At 45.5% G+C, this 18,170-nt stretch overlaps 1 protein-coding gene across 1 annotated transcript in view; it reads left to right on the top strand.

Moving 5' to 3' along the window:
• The window catches only part of LOC142467239 (vascular endothelial growth factor receptor kdr-like), a 145,984-nt gene that overhangs the window by 31,997 nt on the left and 95,817 nt on the right, over positions 1–18,170 (top strand). Inside the window, 4 exon segments of the mRNA XM_075572670.1 lie at positions 549–645; positions 2,747–2,973; positions 5,993–6,126; positions 14,494–14,659. Of these exon segments, the coding sequence (XP_075428785.1) occupies positions 549–645; positions 2,747–2,973; positions 5,993–6,126; positions 14,494–14,659 (624 nt within the window).

Below are 18,170 nucleotides of genomic sequence, written 5' to 3'. Positions count from 1 at the left end.
TCATTTTATTTGCATATGTAGGAAGGGGGGAGAGAAAGTAAAGTGTGGGTAGGTGGGTGCAAAGGGGGGGGGGGGGGTACCAGTGGCATTTTGAAAATCATGATTTTAACACACAAAAAGAGCAGAATGTGCTCGGGGGGGGGGAGCAATTAAGGCTTCTGGGGGGGGGATTGCGAACTGCCGCTTTAAATTGCGCCGCTCGGTACGTATTTTATTAAGGTATTCACCGTTTATTGTGTTGTGCACCAGCCTGCTGATTAGTGTCACAATATGAGGGTGCGAGCTGTATTCTGTCCACACCCCCTTCTCTAAAATAAGGAGTGGAAACGTCCCCCCGTGCGTGTCAAAGCAATCTGTTCCATAGGCGCCGTGGTTATTATAGTGCCCTTATACTATTATGGTTTATGGATGGTTATATAGAGCCAACTGAAGAGCATTAGACATGAGGGAAAATCCATCTCTGCCCCAAAGAGCTAACCATCTAATGTTATCATGGGAGTGACGCAGAGCCGGAGTTATAATGAACCAACTGTGTATTTCCCTCACAGGGCACCCTGGGGACACCGTACTATCCAAACCAGAGCTGAGCCCAGCAAGAGATCATATCGTGGTGAACGTGGGACTATCGTATACGGTGTCGTGCAGGTAAGGTTAGGAAGGTGTTACAGGTTACCGTGATGTCACACGCACACAAGGGAAGTGCGAACGGAACATACACAGCCCCAGGTTTCACATCACAATGTTCCTCACACTGACACAGTATTACTCAGCTCTGTACCATTTTCTCAAAGCATCAGTCAGTAAGATGTATGCCCATAGTTACCAAGCGGTGCTCTGCCATAAGGTACCTCACCCTCATTCAGTTAAATTGGCCATAAATTGTCTTCCAGGGCTGGGACATGGCCAGCAAGCCTGGGGTTCATTTCTTCTACCCAATTGGCCCATTGCCTCCGAAATGATCACTGCCACACCCCTCGTCTGCACCTCCCCCACTTCCGAGTTCATTAGGGAGACTGTACTTTGGGTTAGCCACTTCCATGTAGGACAGATGTGAGCCAAGCACCGTGATCCCTCGGTCAATAAAAGGGCAGACCATAAGAGATATGCAACCAGCGTAGTCTTGTGGTCCCCAGTCACAGGAAACAGGCGATACGCCCAGTACATCGGCCTCGAATTACAGCCACGTTATTGGATGCCACGTATATTCCAAGCTCAGACACCATCTGTGTCACACCCAACAATGGCTTGGCCTAGTAAGAAAAGTTGGCGACCATGTTTATTGCTGGCGACATAATCAGGTCTGCCCGAGCCTCACCCTGCTCATGTGGATGCTTTAGTTTGGAGTAAAAGGCAGACGCTGTCGCCCAGCGCCTGTGTGATTACATCGGAGTGTCACAAGGTGACACAGTCAGTGTATATATCACTCAGTGGCGGGAAGTGATCTCCGCTGCTGCATCGCCCTCAGGAAGGCGGCAGGCGGACAGCCTGAGCAGGGAGCCAAGAGCTACCTTTCCGGGGAAGGGACAGGGCGAAGGCGAGGACTGCCCGGTTATTGCACGAGGCAGAGAGCCGGTTAATGTAGCAAACCTCGCATTAGGGGGAGGGGGGGGGGGGTGTTAAACGTGACTAAATGAGGGGGTTTCCTGTAGCCTGACTGTCTCACTGCAGGAAATATTATACAATGGATCCTTACTACCAGGCACAGACCATTACTGTGCGTACACTAAATACAAATACCACTGGTGAGCACATTCACAGGTTGCCAACCCTGCTCTTCCCCATTATCTATTAGCATACAATACTTCCAACCAGGGGTCCCAAACTCAGGCCTCAAGGGCCACCAACAGGCCAGCTTTTATGGATATCCCTGCTTCAGCACAGGTAACTCAATCAGTGTCTCAGTCGAAGAAGCTGTGCTGAAGCTGGATGTCCTGAAAACCTGACCTGTTGGTGGCCCTTGAGGGCTGAGTTTGCAACCCCTGCTTTAATACTGTGAATGTCACAATAGTCACAATACAAAAACAGAAGGCTGGATGGACCCCATCGCACCGCGTGTCATGGCAATGCCCATTTTATTCCCGAAAATAATGAACAGATCGGCGAGTTTACAAAAGCCCGGCACACTATAAATTTCAGCTCTGAAGGACGCTCATGTTTGATCATTAAAATATATCACAAACCTCCGAACAAATCTATCCCCCCCCAAGTCTGCATTCCGAAAACCAATCTGTTTCTACGTACGGTGTGAAATATGTAGGACTTTGATATATCCTAAGTGGAGCATTTTTATGTATAGGGGAATGGCTGATTGATGTACCTTGTTTGCTCGCAGCTCTCTCTGTAGTGTTTGTGCGATGCGCTTTTGTTGCACATATTTCACTAAATAGCTCATGTTATTGATCCCTCCTACTGTCTCTGTACGTTCTCCCTACCTACCAATTAGACTGTAAGCTCCTCGGGGCAGGGACTCCTCTTCCTTAATGTTACGTTTATGTCTAAAGCACTTATTCCCATGACCTGTTATTTATATTATCTGTTATTTATTTGATTACCACATGTATTACTGCTGTGAAGCGCTATGTACACTAATGGCGCTATATAAATAAAGACATACAATACAATACAATACAAAGAAGCATCTTGCTCATTAAATATATCACTGACCTGAATTCAGTGTGTCCCTGTGGGGGCTTCCACGATGGGCCCTGCAGTGATAAGTTACCTGTTCTTGTCCTGACTTTCACAGGGGGTCATCCCCTCTGACCTGGCTTTGGGCAGAGAAACCCTATTCATCCAACAGCAGGCTACACGTGAGGGAGCAGCAGTGCCGGGGTCCGGACGAGAAGCACCTCACCTGCAGTGAGTTAACAATCGTACAGGCCCAAACTAACGACACCGGTTACATCACCTGTCTGTACAGCCAGATCATGCCCAGCCAGGTGCACCGAGCCAAGGTGTATGTATTCGTCAAAGGTAAGTGAACACCTGCACCGCAGAGCTTGCAATCTAACCGGGTAATCTGCGGCCCATACACTGGCATGCTTGAAGCAAGCTTTATGTACTCTCTTATTAAAGGAACATAAGCGCACTGGAAGCGGATGTTTTTCTACAGAGATATAGCCATTTTTGTGCCTCAATTTTGCAGCCGAGAGACTTTGGTATAACCCGCAGGGTGAGCGGGGCGAGAAGTGAGATGGAAGCGGAGCGTCAACGCTTAAAGTGAAATAAAAGCAATTTCTTTTTAGACTCCCACGATGACAGGAGAACCCACTTTTTAATAGGGGAATTATTGAAACACATGGAAATCCCCTGCTCACTATCCGCCTTAAAACTCAGTTGTGTCCCCCCCCAAAATAAAAAAATAAATAAAAGATGTTTGGAAAATAACCTCCCCCTCCCCCCCTGCTCTTATAGAATAAACAACCCATAGACCACTTAACCCAGGGGGAGACAACTCCAGTTCAAGGGCCACTAAGAGCTCAGGTTTCCTGGATATCCCTGCTTCAGCACAGGTGGCTTGTCTTTGACAACAATTGCCAACACGCGTTACATTTGCCTTCGTGCAGTACTGCTGCTTTTTAAATACACGTCAGAAAGCTGTACGCTCGCTGCACGTGAAGTTTCCCGTATTGTGTATTCCCCGTAGCAGTGTGTAGAATATTTCTCTACGCGATGACAACTCCCCAGGCGTCCCAGTGTGGTCTCCCTGAGTGAGAAATAGGAGCCCTGGTTACCAGTTGCTTCTGTTTTGACGCTCTCCCTTGTGGAGAGACTCAATGGGACAGGACCTGTCAGCAGATACTCCTCACCACTTGACCTGTGACCCCTTCCCGCTCTATATACACAGTGCAGTAAGAGGAAGGCCTGGGGCTCTGCAGAGTGAGAACCTGCCCCTAAGTGCCTGTGGATGGGGTATTAACCCTCCCATGGCCAGAGCAATGTGATTAGCGGGTTTTTTTTTTATTGAAATCTCCCGGCTGCAAAATTATTAACCAAGATTCATCCACAGAAAAAAATTAATTTGCTCTCCACAGGATTCATTTCCTTTGATCAATATGGTGGTGTTATTTTTGCACTATTTGCTACAGTTTTGCACCCAGAAAACTTTAGTGAATAACCCCTATACTGCCAAGTAAGCACAGCTGCCAATCAACAAACCCTGAATTAGGAAACAAACAGGGGTGTTAAAGGGTTAACATCCAATTGGCAAAAGGTCTCCCTAGTCTCCCACACTGGGGGTGACCCTCACACCTTTCTTGCACCAATGGCCCCATAGACTTTACCAGAATCCTCCTCGTTGAGATGAGAAATATTCCATTAATGATTTGAATACTGTCAGTTTTGCAGCTGTGTGGCAACGTGCAGAAGTCACAATGAGGTGACCGCAGCTAGCTCTTGACATGACCCCTACCCTTTTTAGAGGCAGATTTGCCTTTTTTTAATAACTATATTTCTAATAATTACTATGCATGTGGACGCAGCACTCGTGTAACAAAGGAAAACTGAAGTCAATCGTAGAAATAAATCACACGAGCTTTTTGAAAAAACAGTGATTTATTTAGTACCGGGGATGGCCAACTCCAGCCCTCAGGGGCCACCAACAGGTCCGTCTTTCCCTGCTTCAGCACAGCCACCTGTGCTGAAGCAGGGGGTATCCTTAAACACTGACCTGTTGGCGGCCCTTGAGGACTGGAGTTGGCCACTCCTGATTTTAGTTCATCAACATTTCCAACCGATTACCGAACCTTCCGCCAGGTCCCCCCCGAGCGTACGAGGGATCGCTGCCGTGGTTAGAAAATCACAGCCGCTAAAAAGCAGGAGGATTTCCCAAATGGGTCTGATGCAGCTGCACGTATACTTTGTAACGGGTTTTATAACGGGGGGCCGCGCTCGTATCTTTCTCGCACAGGCCTTGCCTCACGATAATATGTTGATAGACTCAGAAAAGGGGCCCTGGCTACAAAAACATGGGAGGGGGTAAGATCAACACAGCGATGAGCACTTAAGTTCTGTTTATTTCCTCTCGGCGTTTCCTCCCAAGATATTTGCACAATAGAAAGCACATATGGGTTTTATAACCTGTTTTCTGCCCGAGTTAGATTCATGCCATGATAATCCTGGGGCACCCCTCAACTCCTCCTACAGACCATCGCAAGCTGATGTACATGGGGAAAAGCAGGTGTGGTGTAGAGCCACAAAGAAAAGGTCTCTGTTCGCATCAATTTAATGTCCTTCGTAGAGAGTCTCTCCTCCAACTCGGTGAGACACGGCCAGACTGAAGACATTGGCTGTAAATCGGAAGCCCGGAAATCAGTCCGCGTGGACGTGTGGGGGTTTCATTCAGGTCCTTATGATTTGATCCATTTCTGAGAATGGGTTGGACGTGTAACACTCTAGGGTAGGGGTGGTCAACTCCAGTCCTCAAGGGCCACAACAGGTCAGGTTTTAAGGATATTCCTGCTTCAGCACAGGTGGCTCAATCAGTTGGTCATGGCCAACTCCAGTCCTCCAAGACCACCAACAGATCAGGATTTATGGATATCCCTGTTTCAGCACAGGTGGCTCAATCAGTGCCTCGGTCTTTGACTGAGCTACCGATTGAGCCACCTGTGCTGAAGCAGGGAATATCCTGAAAACCTTACCTGTTGGTGGCCCTTGATGACTGGAGCGGTGTATCCCTGATCTAGGGGATCTCCCAGAACAGGGCAGCTCCTGCCTTACCCCAAGAAGGTCCCATGCCACCCATTGTTCCTGGCATTTTAGGGAACGCCCATGACAGCAAGTCAATGAATAAGGGCAACGTTGTGAATGATTGTGCTCAGTCTCTGCCCCGATTAGCTTGCAGTCCTAATTATGGGGACGTAAGGCACTGGGTGATGATTTTCCCCAGAACCTGGCACAGGTTTCTGCTAGTTAAGACCATGGCATTACCACTAGAACACCCTTCTACTCTTTGGTATTGTATTGATGCCCTCTCCCGTGTTCCATGCAGACGATGAGCAGCCGTTCCTGGAGACATACACAGAGCACCCCGAAATTGTGTTTCTGATAGAGGAGGAGAAAGATGAGCTTGTGATCCCCTGCCGTGTCACCTCTCCAGACTACAAGGTCCTCTTACAATTTTACGTAAGTAGAACATCAAAGCCAACTTCTAAGTGCTGAGAATAAAGTGCTGCTGGTCGCTATACAGAGAGATCAGACCTTCTGGGTAAAGGTGGAAATGTGTATTCTGCTATATACAGCACTAACCATCTCCCTGTGTAAATATAACACGTGCGTCTTGGTTGTGCGACATTACGCAATGGTATGGAGCATCACTGCTGCTGTATTTGTTTTATTTCCAAGCTTAAAGTTTCACTTCTGGTTTGGAAGAAAAGTGAAAAGATTCTTTAGAACAAAACTGTTGCAAAAAGTCACATCATCAGACGGATCAAACACAGAACATTAATCCATCTCAATGAGAGTCATTTTATTTTTGTTTTTATTAATCTGATGCTATTTATTGCATCAGTTTTGCCACAAGGAAACTTTGTATGTACATAAATGCATTGTCTTTCAGAAGTTGGGTACGCAGCTGTATCTGTTAGGGGAGGGCAGTCTAGGCCACCAACAGGTCAGGTTTTCAGGATATCCCTGCTTCAGCACAGTTGGCTCAATCAGCGGCTCAGTCTTAGCTGAAGCAGGGATATCCTGAAAACCTGACCTGTTGGTGGCCCTTGAGGACTGGAGCTTCCCACCCCGGGGCTACACTACATATCTTTGTAATTTCACAATGGAGCGGACGCCGTAACCTGCTGACATTGTGTTGTGATATTTTGTCTTTGCATTATATTGCAGAATGAATTCCCTTATCCTCAGGACAACAATGAGCTATTTTCACCCATTTAGAAGCACAAACCATTGCAGGAAACTGTACAATTTCCTCCCATTGCACAAAAATCAAAGAATTTCACTCCGGTTTTTAGAAAACAAAGGGGTCTTGTGCTTTAAAATGATATGTGAACCCCTTCCCTATTAGAAAAAGTTACTGTATATCAATGAAGAAAGTCTGTGCAGATCCTTACCTCTGTATCACCTCTTTCTTGGTCATAAATTAAACATATATAGCATTTAAAATCTGCAGAGGATCCTCGTGTTTGAAAGGTAGATTTTGTGTTACAGCTGCTCCTGCTGCTCCTTCCTATCCAGCAGCAGGGAGCGGGGGAGGGGATATGATACCTTTTATTGGACCAACAAGTAGTTAATGTTACAAGCGGGGCCGGCTTAATGGCGGCTCCTTCGGTGCAGTCGCACCGCGTCTGGCGCTTGCAGAGGCCCCGCACTGTCCCCTGCAGCATTTAAACTGATAGCCTCTGTATATAAACACAAAAATAGATACATAACCTGGCGCATAAGTGTGTGAAAAAGTCCCAAATGTTTTTGTGAAAAAATGATAGTTCCAAATTTACAACCTTGAGTGGTCGATGAGAAACGAACTCAGTTCACAGTTCATAGGGGCAACAAACAGTTCTTCTCATAGGATGGACTTGATCCTGCATATATAAAATATCAAGCAGAGAGAGAAAACATTGCGCAGTATATTTGAACAGACAATGGTTATTCCAAAAGCTGAGTTTATCTAAAATGCCTACTTACTAGAAGTGGCTAGATCACATGCAGGGGAGAGAAACTGTTCTTTAAGCCTTCCTGGTCCCGGATGCCTCGGTTATGGCACGAACCCCTCGTGGTATCCTTGGCCTCCATAGGTCCTGAAAAGCTGTCTCTTCGAATCCTGTCTTTAAGGAATCCTGCACCTTTTTCTCCGTTAGGGAACAGAAAAAGGACAGAAGATTGCGCAGCACAGTAAAAACTTTAATGACGCCTTCCTAAAAACACAAATAAAAATACTCACAAGAGAAGGTGAGTATAAAATCAATACAGAAGTGCTCGGCCCAGCACACACAACACAGCCGCCTCAGTCACTGAAAGTCCGTTCCGGTACTGCGTGTACCTCGCGTGTATCCGGCGCAAATTGGGTGACGTCACCGTCTTCAGTTTGACTGGCAGCCGGGATGTCTGGGACACTGCTTCTTAGGCTTCTGAGTTCGTTTCTCATCGACCACTCAAGGTTGTAAATTTGGAACTATCATTTTTTCACAAAAACATTTGGGACTTTTTCACACACTTATGCGCCAGGTTATGTATCTATTTTTGTGTTTATATATTATGTTTTGAGATATATGAGATGTCTCAGTAGATTACCACAGTATATTTGTAATTATTATTTGATGGCCTCTGTAACTGTCTCTCCTCCTGCTCCTTGTGACAGCGACGGTGTGTCACCATGACAACGTGGCGTCAAACGGCGACACGTTGCCATGACAACGCAATGTCGCAAAGATGAGGAGATGCCAGAGATAAGGTAAGAAGCCCCACGTTCTCCCCTGGCACCAAGCCCCACCACATTGGAAGCCGGCCCTCTAAGGATAGGGGTACCCCCTGAGAGGTCGGAAAGCTTGTAACATAACTACTTGTTGGTCCCTTTCCCCTCCCCCTCCCCTGTTACTGCATGGAAGACAGGACCAGCACGGCGACCCACACTTCTTTACCAGCGGCAGAAAGGCTCTCATGGGCTAAAGGGCACGAGGAATGGGCAGGAGAGACGCCATCATTAGCACGAACCGAACGTGTGGTTTGGGACTGTAATCAATAGGAATTCTGAACTCATTGGTGCGCACAGCGACACGGACTCTTTCTATATTATTACGGGACGGTTATTTTAAATGTGCCTCTAAATATGAAAACGGAGCGCAAATTCTCTCGCAACATAAAAGAAAAGAAACAAGAAAAAGCAAATAGCGCAATATGTTGCAAAATGTAAACAGAAGAAAGTTAAAATGTAGCCAAAACCCTGACGCCCGGGGAAGGTTTCCAGGCGGCGGACGCTGTACATACTGTTTGGTTTTCCAGGTGCACCTCAAGACATTAAAAAAAGAGATCCTGGTGCAAAACCCTTTTGCACTATTTGTATTTTCTCATCTATATCCCGAGATAATTTCCGCTCCATTTTTGTTCCGGAATCCTATTTAGAGACGTAACGGAACGTTCCGGACCGAGCCGCATTTCACTCGGAGTAAACACGTTTGTATTGCATCGTAAATAAATTTTCAGTCATACGTGGAATTTCTTTACTAATTTAGGAAGTCGCTTGCGCTTATTTTTATAAATCTGAACAAATGACATTAGGTCACACTTGGCAACATAGTTGCAATAAATTCAATTTAACATGTTCCTTAACATTGTGTCAGAATTTAAATTGCATTTAATCTCTATAGGCCTGGAAGCTTAATTATGATTTTTTTTTTTTTTTTAATTAGAAGCAATCATTTGGAAACCAATCTCGCTGATTTTTAACATTTGCACCTCAGACTTCAGTGGAATCTTATTGATAAAAATAAGTACTTTTTTTTGAAGTTTACTTTTCTGGCCCAGAACGCCAAAATCCCACAGAGATCGAAATCTCTGGAAGCATCACAAGATATTCTGTTATCATTAGGGGCAACAATTAGTTTAAACTGGTTACTGTAAGCGACTGTCCTTGTAATTAATTATCTTTTATTCTGAAGCTCCTTTTAAGCATTTAGACTGACTGGCATTGAGTGTCAGAAGCAGGGGAACCTGGTTCAATTCCCGGTGTCAGATCCTTGTGACCTTGGGCAAGTCACTTTATCTCCCTGTGCCTCAGGCACCAAAAACATAGATTGCAAGCTCCATGGGGCAGGGACTGTGTCTGCAAAATGTCTCTGTAAAGCGCTATGTAAAACTAGCAGCGCTATACAAGAACATGCTATTATTATTATTATTATTATTATTTTTATTATCTAGAATGTCTCGTTTTCAGCAAAGACCCCATCTTTTTAACTTTGGCAGCTTCAAATGCAGGATCGCGATCGATCAGAACAGAATCTCTCAGACATTTGAAAGCTGCCAAGAAAACCTCTGGGAATCTGAGAGATGAAGAGTGAAGGATGAAAGAGCAGACACCTCCCCATAAAACATTTTCCTTCTGAGTGTGAGAAATCGATGCATTCTGAGCTCTGCACTTTGCTGATTAGAAAAGAGAGGTTCATTCAGCCTGAGGAGATCTCGCACTGAAAGTACAGCTGGCGTGGGCAGTCACGTGGCATGGCCGGGGCACATTAACCCAAACCTGCCCGCCGACTCCAAGCCTGTCTTTATTCAGACATTACTCTACGGCGGGGTGGCCAACTCCGTCCTCAAGGGCCACCAAGAAGCCAGGTATTAGGGATATCCCTGCTTCAGCACAGGTGCTCAATCAGTGGCTCAGTGATTATGACTAAGCCACTGATTGCCACTTGTGCTGAATCAGGGATATCCTTAAAACCTGAACTGTTGGTAGCCCTGGAGGACGGAGTTGGCCACTCCTGCTCTGATACCCCAGTGGCTGAAGGGCTAGCAGCTGGGAATACAAAACCAGGACTGGGACATTAGCACACTGCTGACCTGGAGTTACTGGACAGGTACATTTGATGCCAGAGGGGTGTGCAATGCACCGTTATAGGATGACACCTTTTTTTTAAAAAATGAATTAAACATTTTGTATTCTTTTTTTTTAAAGTGGAAATGCTGGAATGATTTGTCCATGTTTAGTCCACTAAAATAATCTATTCATGGCCCTTCCAATGGTCAAATGACCAATTAGTGAAGAGATCAGAGGACAAATGGCAGAAGTGCAGTATAATGCATCCTAAACATGAGGTTTAAAATGTTTACAAACATAACAGGACTAACTTCCAAAAATAATGACACATACATATATTTGTGTGATTGTGTTTGAAAAGGGAACCTACAGTAGCTGTAACCCATTAACCATGTCACTGCCATTCCATCAGTTGGGGCCTAGATTACACTGCATCTGGAAAGTTTCAGCCCTTCTCTTTGAGGTTCCTTTGTGGCGGAGACGAGGGATAGAAGAAAATTGAAGCCAGGTAATTCCTGGCGCTTGAGGTGGAATATGGCCCAATAGTTCCAGCGCAGGCAAACCCGCAAACTGAAACAGACCTGAATGTTTATTAAGATCAGGAGGTTTCGTTTTGAAGTAAGAAAAGATAACGTAAGCGTTGTGTAGAAGAAAAGTGATACCCAGGGACCCCCCGCGGTCTCCTTTCTTAAACCTCGTCCTTCTGACCGTGGTTCATTGCATGCAAATGATAAAATAATAGAGAGGAGCAGTTTTAAAGCCTATTTAGTGAAGTCTCATGTCTGCCAAATTGGTGCATAAAATGGATTGTAGTTATCTGTTCTGTTTGTACCAGTTTTGCTGCGAGAAGGCTTTGGTAAATATCTCTCTCCTGGAGTTTTCATTAGTCTGCTAGGAAATAACTTCATCATTCTGCGCAATTCGCCAGCGGTCTCCTGCCTGCAATTCTCATGCAAAGAAATAAAACCGCATCAAAGGGTTTGTTTGGACAGTATGTAGTTTTTCTATTTATACAGCGCAAACAATTATATATTATAGCAGTGGGTATGCATTTAAATAGTTGCATCTAAAATCTGACATTTAATAAGAGTATTTCTACTGCTAGCTTGTCTTAAAATATTAATTGTTAGTCCAAATAAAAAAGGTATCAGTACCTAATACTGAGGTACTCATTTGCTCAGCTGTTTTCGAATTTGCTGCACTAATATTCTGTGCCAAAAGACATGACTTGGGTAACCTTTACGTGGAGTAAATCAACATAAAAATCCTTCAACAAAAGCAACACACAGAGCACATTTCTGAATACATAGATCTGCACCCCAACTCCTCCCGAATCTCAACTCCTCCCGAACCCCAACTCCTCCCGAACCCCAACTCCTCCCGAATCTCAACTCCTCCCGAACCCCAACTCCTCCCGAATCTCAACTCCTCCCGAACCCCAACTCCTCCCGAACCCCAACTCCTCCCGAACCCCAACTCCTCCCGAACCCCAACTCCTCCCGAACCCCAACTCCTCCCGCGCGCTTCATCAATCCTTTATCTCGTCACAGACATGACACGGCACAAACCATATTATTACAGAGACACGGCACATGACAACAAAATGTGTTGTGCCCGTTTTTAGGGTTTTATACATACACCCCAAGGTACGTAGTTGAAGACTGAGCCACATATTGAGCCGCCTGTGCTGAAGCAGGGATATCCTGAAAACCTGACCTGTTGGTGGCCCTTGAGGACTGGCGTTGCCCACCCCTGGTCCAGGACATTAAACTCTCGCTACCATACTGATAAGACTAGAAATGGCAGCGCTGCCCCTTGTACTACCCCCCTGGCCCATTCTCCCACCCTGCTGCCTGGCATCTCATACACATCACTTACCTGTCCCCCTCACCCTCTTACAAATCTCCGGTACAACTCTCTGTCACGGAGATGTTTTCTGCCCGGGAAGGAGACACTCTGCCGGCTTCCTGTGTATAGAGGAAGCCCGGGAGGGGAGTCGGCAGAGACGGGTAAATTTAGAACATCCGATTCCAAAATTAAAATTGCCAAACATTACCTGCAGAACCGAGGAAACGGGATTGTTATTTTTACTTTCTAAATATCTTACTAGAAAAAAGTTAGCGCCGCGCGCTTTCGTTTTATGCATCGAATCAAGTGTGTATTTATTAACGTAAAGAAGGAGGATGGGTCGCAGTACTACTACTTTCTAACCCCAGGGTCATTTGGGGAGAAGCAGTGCTCAAACTCTGATGGTATGAGGGGGTGTGGAGTACCCGTAACCTTTTCATTTACACACCCCGCTGCGCTTTCTTTATAAAGAATATAAGATTTATTTGAGAAAGTCTCGCCCTTCCGGTTTTATAGCATAAATATTGCTAAAATAATGTCTAAATGTTAATAAAAAAAATGTTTTAATCGGGAACAGTACTGCTAGTTTTATTGAGTGAGCCTCTTGGTGGAGAGGTTATATCACAAACCAGGGAAGGCCTTCATTCCCTGAGTAGAGAGAAGTAGTGGATAGCTGTGAGTCATACTCACCCTTCATTTATACTGATGCATGAACATTTGTCAGCAGTGTGGGAAGGTCGCAAACACAAAATGCAGCATTAACAGGACATCTCTGAGCCAAACCCACCAGCGATGGGGAGACACTGCACATAGTATGATAGGACGCAGGCTGCGGTGGCTGAAATGACACTATGTTTATACACTTTGGCCCAGCATTGGATGGGTTAAAGCTGCTCTCCTGACCTCACGTGATGAGTGACAGCTCCTCTGGGAGGAACCTTCTGGTTTTGCTTTAGACATGCATTAAGATTACCTGCAGCAACGCTGCAAGGTTCCCCCCTGTGCCCTCCACTTGTGGAAGGTGAGTGGCAGAAATACAAGGGAGTAACCGTGGAATGGTCTGGGGATGGTAAGAGTATTGAAGTGTCACTGAGCCATTGCACTGCGAGTGTGGGGATAGAATTTCTCCCTCACCTGGTTTGAGTTTAATTGAACAAAGGGCAATTACATCATGGGCAAGATGCAGCTAATTAGGGAAATTAAATTCATAGTAATAATAATATCAATTCAATTTCCAAAGTGACGTAATGTCCCCAATTATACTGTGTAAGCCTGTATGCAGCCATGTCTGGGGTGGAACCTGATTTCTGCTTTATTTTTGATCTGCATGGCAGCCTACGGAAGGGGCAGACACTGACTTATTAAACATTTCCAGTTATAGGTAGGAAAGATAATGGTTCGTGTCTTGGGTTGGCATTAGACCCGTGGGGGGGATTATACATGCAAGTCTTTTTGGCAAAGAATTGGACCATATTTATCAAAGAACTCCCGAAGGACAGAATGGCATTTTTTTGCTGTAATAAATAAGGTGCAGGTTATTTGCCCCATTTCTGTCTCAATTTGCAGCTAGGAAACATTGAACCCCATTATGTTGTGTACTGAAGACTATCCCCTTAACCGCTATAGCACACGTCCGTCCACGGGACCACCTTCCACAGACTGCATGTATTCAATAATCTCTTACACTTCCAACATGGAAATTCCTCTGTCCGTTGTAGGTCTCTGCTGAAGGATAAAACACGTCTCTGTCACAGTTATTGTGTGGGATGCACTGACATGTCTCTAGGGGGCTCTTACTGTTGGGGGCAAGTTTAGTGGTCAGCAGCCAAAAAAACATCCAAGGACTAAAAACAAACACTCAAGGTCATGTGAGGTCACCGTCCCTGTACTTACTGTCCTGCTAACCAGCCCCCCCTGTTTTAGGAGGAATAGGAGGTGGGTGATGATTAAGGGTGCCAATTCAGGTACTCTCTGGTGCCAATTACCAATGGTAAATCTGATGTTATCCAAGATAATACTGTGTTACTGTATGTGATGTCACTTCCCTTAACCCTTTCCATTCAGTGCTTTCATGCTGGTCTTTGGCCGGATATAGCTCCTGGTGGTATGGATTTGATGCTGTGCATGGTAGTGACCTGCCTGTACCTTCTCTCCCTTCTCAACAGAACAAACCATACAAGCAATCCCTGGTGAATGCTGCAGGAATGGAGTGGGACCCCAAGAGGGGGTTCATCATACCATCCCCGTCCTACTCTCTTCAGCAAATGTTGGAGTGTGTTACAGAGGTGGATGGGAAAACCTTCTACTCTCTTTACTTGCCACAGAAGTTGGGTAAGCGTTAAAACCTAAACCATCACACTCAATCCAACAGATTACTGCTTTTGCTGTGTTGATACATCCAACAGACTATTGTTCATAATTGATTTACCTTGTATTGTAATTTTGTCAAGCACTGCGTACATTGTTGGCACTATATATAAATAAAATTATACATGCCATCACGCAGATTACTAGATCCAAAAGATTACTATGAAACCCAGATGGCTAGATACAAAAGATTACTACTCTCGGTATATTACAAAGACACCCTTGATTATTAGATCTGATACATTGCTAGATGTGGAAACAATGAAACCTCAAATAAAAACAAAAAAAATGGGGCGTTCAAGGTAAAAAGTGCAACTCAATAACCAGACACATCAAGTCAGCACACCATGAAACAGTGCGACGTTCATAAGGGTAGCACAGGGGTGTTCATGTATTGGGGTGCTGCTGGGTGCCAACGTTTCGGTCCATAGGGATCCGTTGACATTACAAGATGAATAATTTAACTTCATGCCCCAGGCCACAAAATAGAACAAATCACCCAGTTACATAAATGCAATGCATTATTACATTTAGATTACTAGACACAACAGATTACTAAAAAAAATCCATCGGATCTAGTAATCACTGAGATTACTAGATCCTAGAGATTACTAGATTATTCACCCACCTGATTCTTGGATCACACAGGTGACCAAATCTAGAAGGAGCGGCTCACTGAGTAAAGACACGAACTCGGTAAACAACGACACTGAGTTTGTCACGAGAACCTGGTTCAATTCCCGGTGTCGGCTCCTTGCGCGAGTCACTTTATCTCCCTGTGCCTCATAGATTGTAAACTCATCTGGGCATGGATGGTGCCTGTAAAATTTCTTATGTGCTGTGTACTATCTATTTCTACACTGTAATTGTGGAGAAAAATTGGTAAAAAATCGCTATATGACATAAAGTCCTTATTATACAAGATGTCAGGGAATCTGATTTTTAAATCGCTTACATTCTTACATCGTATAGATTCCGGGATCACATGGTGAACAGATGTCATTGTAATTATAGTCTTGACTACACCCCATGTATGAGCCTTTCCCGTAGTATTATTCAGGATGGAGAAGGCACTTCTGAAATAAAGCAGCGTGCGGGCTGGTCACTGTTTTATTTCGTTTCCCTGTCTGGGCTCCCGATAAGATGAGTGACAAGCGAGGAAATGATGGGTTAAATATAAGACTGATAATAAAATCCCTGGGACTGAAACAACATTAAACCACATAATGTATTTTTGTGAGTACAATTTAATTTAGCATTTTATTAATATTGAAGTACTTTTTTTTTTAAAGAATATACTGTATACATCTTCCTATATCGTAGATATTCTATTAAAATTGAGACTTTTTATTTCGCTTTCTACCAACATATAAAATAAATAAATTTTTATAAATATATTGTTTAAAATATTACAATGAAACACTTTTTTTTTTTTTTTTATCAAGAAGATTGGAGTTGCAATTCCTTCATTTCAGCTCGTGGGAACCGTGATTCCCGAGACCCATACAGTACCTGTAAGTGCTGGTACCGTCCCTTTTGACAGAAACAAACTGGTGTTTTCAATCTCCCGCGTTGTGTGGCTGATACCGAAAACGAGGTAACTCTCAATGTATTACTTCCGGGTAAAACATTTGAGAAATACATCTGCATTGGCTTCCTATTGGTCCGTGTGACGCGGAAGATTTTAAACCCCAGGAAAAGCCTGCGCTACTTTTACTGGTTAGTATCAGGGGGTCCCCAGTGACCCCTTAATTCCCACTTAGCTAAAAAAAAAAAAAAACACAGGGAGGGAGTAAGGGACGTCCCCAAAGGTAACGGCTGTTTTAAATAAAGCAATAATCATTTTGAGGGGGAATACAGTTTAAAGTTCTAGGGCAGGGGGTTCTGAATTCCAGTCCTGAGGGGCCACCAACAGGTCAGGTTTTCAGGATATCCCTGCTTCAGCACAGTTCAAAGACTGAGCCACTGATTGAGCCACCTGTGCTGAAGCAGGGATATCCTGAAAACCTGACCTGTTGGTGGCCCTTGAGGACTGGAGTTGGCCACTCCTGTTCTAGTAGCTGTATTGGTCCTGGAGAAATGCAGATTTATTGTAGATTGAGATCCCTTTTAGGGACCAACATTCGGGTGGCTGATCGATTAAATGATCGTATACAGAGCTTTGGGAACCTCATAGGATGAATGTTTAAGAGAACGGTCTGGGCAAATACAAGAGAAATTCAATGAATGAATTTAACCAAACCCACAACATCAATCCGATGTATTTGATACATTTTCTTTCGCATAAGTTTTGCGCCAAAGGAACTTCATTACACCAGCGCGTGACCGCGCCTACGTCATTCCCATCATTTCAAGGACAAGAAACACCAGCAATTTTTTTTTCCTCCTAGGAAAATAAAGAAACTGAAATGATAAAAGGAGATAAGAACCACAGCAAAAAGTGTGTGTGTGTGTGTGTGTGTGTGTGTGTGTGTGTGTGTGTGTGTGTGTGTGTATATCTTATACTATATTAGTGAAAGCACTGTATGCCTGCCTGCCTGCCTGGATGTCCAGTGTCCCTAGCGGCAATCTCATTGGTCCCTTGGGCCGCCCGCCCGCCCCCGCACACCTCTCATTGGCCTCACACACTCACACCACCCCCTTGGCCCGCCCCCCACACCTCGCATTGGCCTGAGGCGGAGTGACGGGCCAAAGGTCCAAAAAAATAAAAAAAATAAACACACACACACACCTCTCTGTCCTCTCCCCCCCCCATCACACTCACCTCCCTCCCACTCCACTCCCTCCCCGGCGGCGCCCGGAAGCCGCTCCACTCCCTCCCGCTCCACTCACCTCCCTCTCACTCCATTCCCTCCCGCTCCACTCACCTCCCACTCCATTCCCTCCCAGTCCCTCCCCGGCGGGGGGACACGCGCCCACCTAAGAGGCGCACGGAAGCCGTTCCACTCACCTCCCGCTCCACTCACCTCCCACTCCATTCCCTCCCGCTCCACTAACTCCCTGGCGGGGGTTGGCACACGCGGCACCTAAGAGGCGCCCGGAAGCCGCTCCACTCCCTCCCGCACTCACCTCCCTCCCGCTCTACTCCCTCCCGCACTCACCTCCCTCCCCGGCGGGGGGACACGCGGCACCTAAGATGGCGGCGCCCCGAAGGAGAGGTGATGTGTGTGTGTGTGTGTCACTGTGTGTGTGTCACTGTGTGTGTGTCACTGTGTGTGTGTCACTGTGTGTGTGTCACTGTGTGTGTGTGTCACTGTGTGTGTGTGTGTGTCACTGTGTGTGTGTGTGTCTCACTGTGTGTGTGTGTGTGTGTGTCTCACTGTGTGTGTGTGTGACACTGTGTGTGTGTCTCTCACTGTGTGTGTGTCTCACTGTGTGTGTGTGTGTGACACTGTCTGTGTCTCTCACTGTGTGTGTGTGTGTGTGACACTGTGTGTGTGTCTCTCACTGTGTGTGTCTCTCACTGTGTGTGTGT

Source organism: Ascaphus truei, chromosome 16 (genome assembly GCF_040206685.1).
Source record: "Ascaphus truei isolate aAscTru1 chromosome 16, aAscTru1.hap1, whole genome shotgun sequence".
Taxonomy (NCBI): domain Eukaryota; kingdom Metazoa; phylum Chordata; class Amphibia; order Anura; family Ascaphidae; genus Ascaphus; species Ascaphus truei.
Note: the sequence above shows the minus strand (reverse complement) of the source record. Positions and strands in the feature narration are given on the sequence as shown.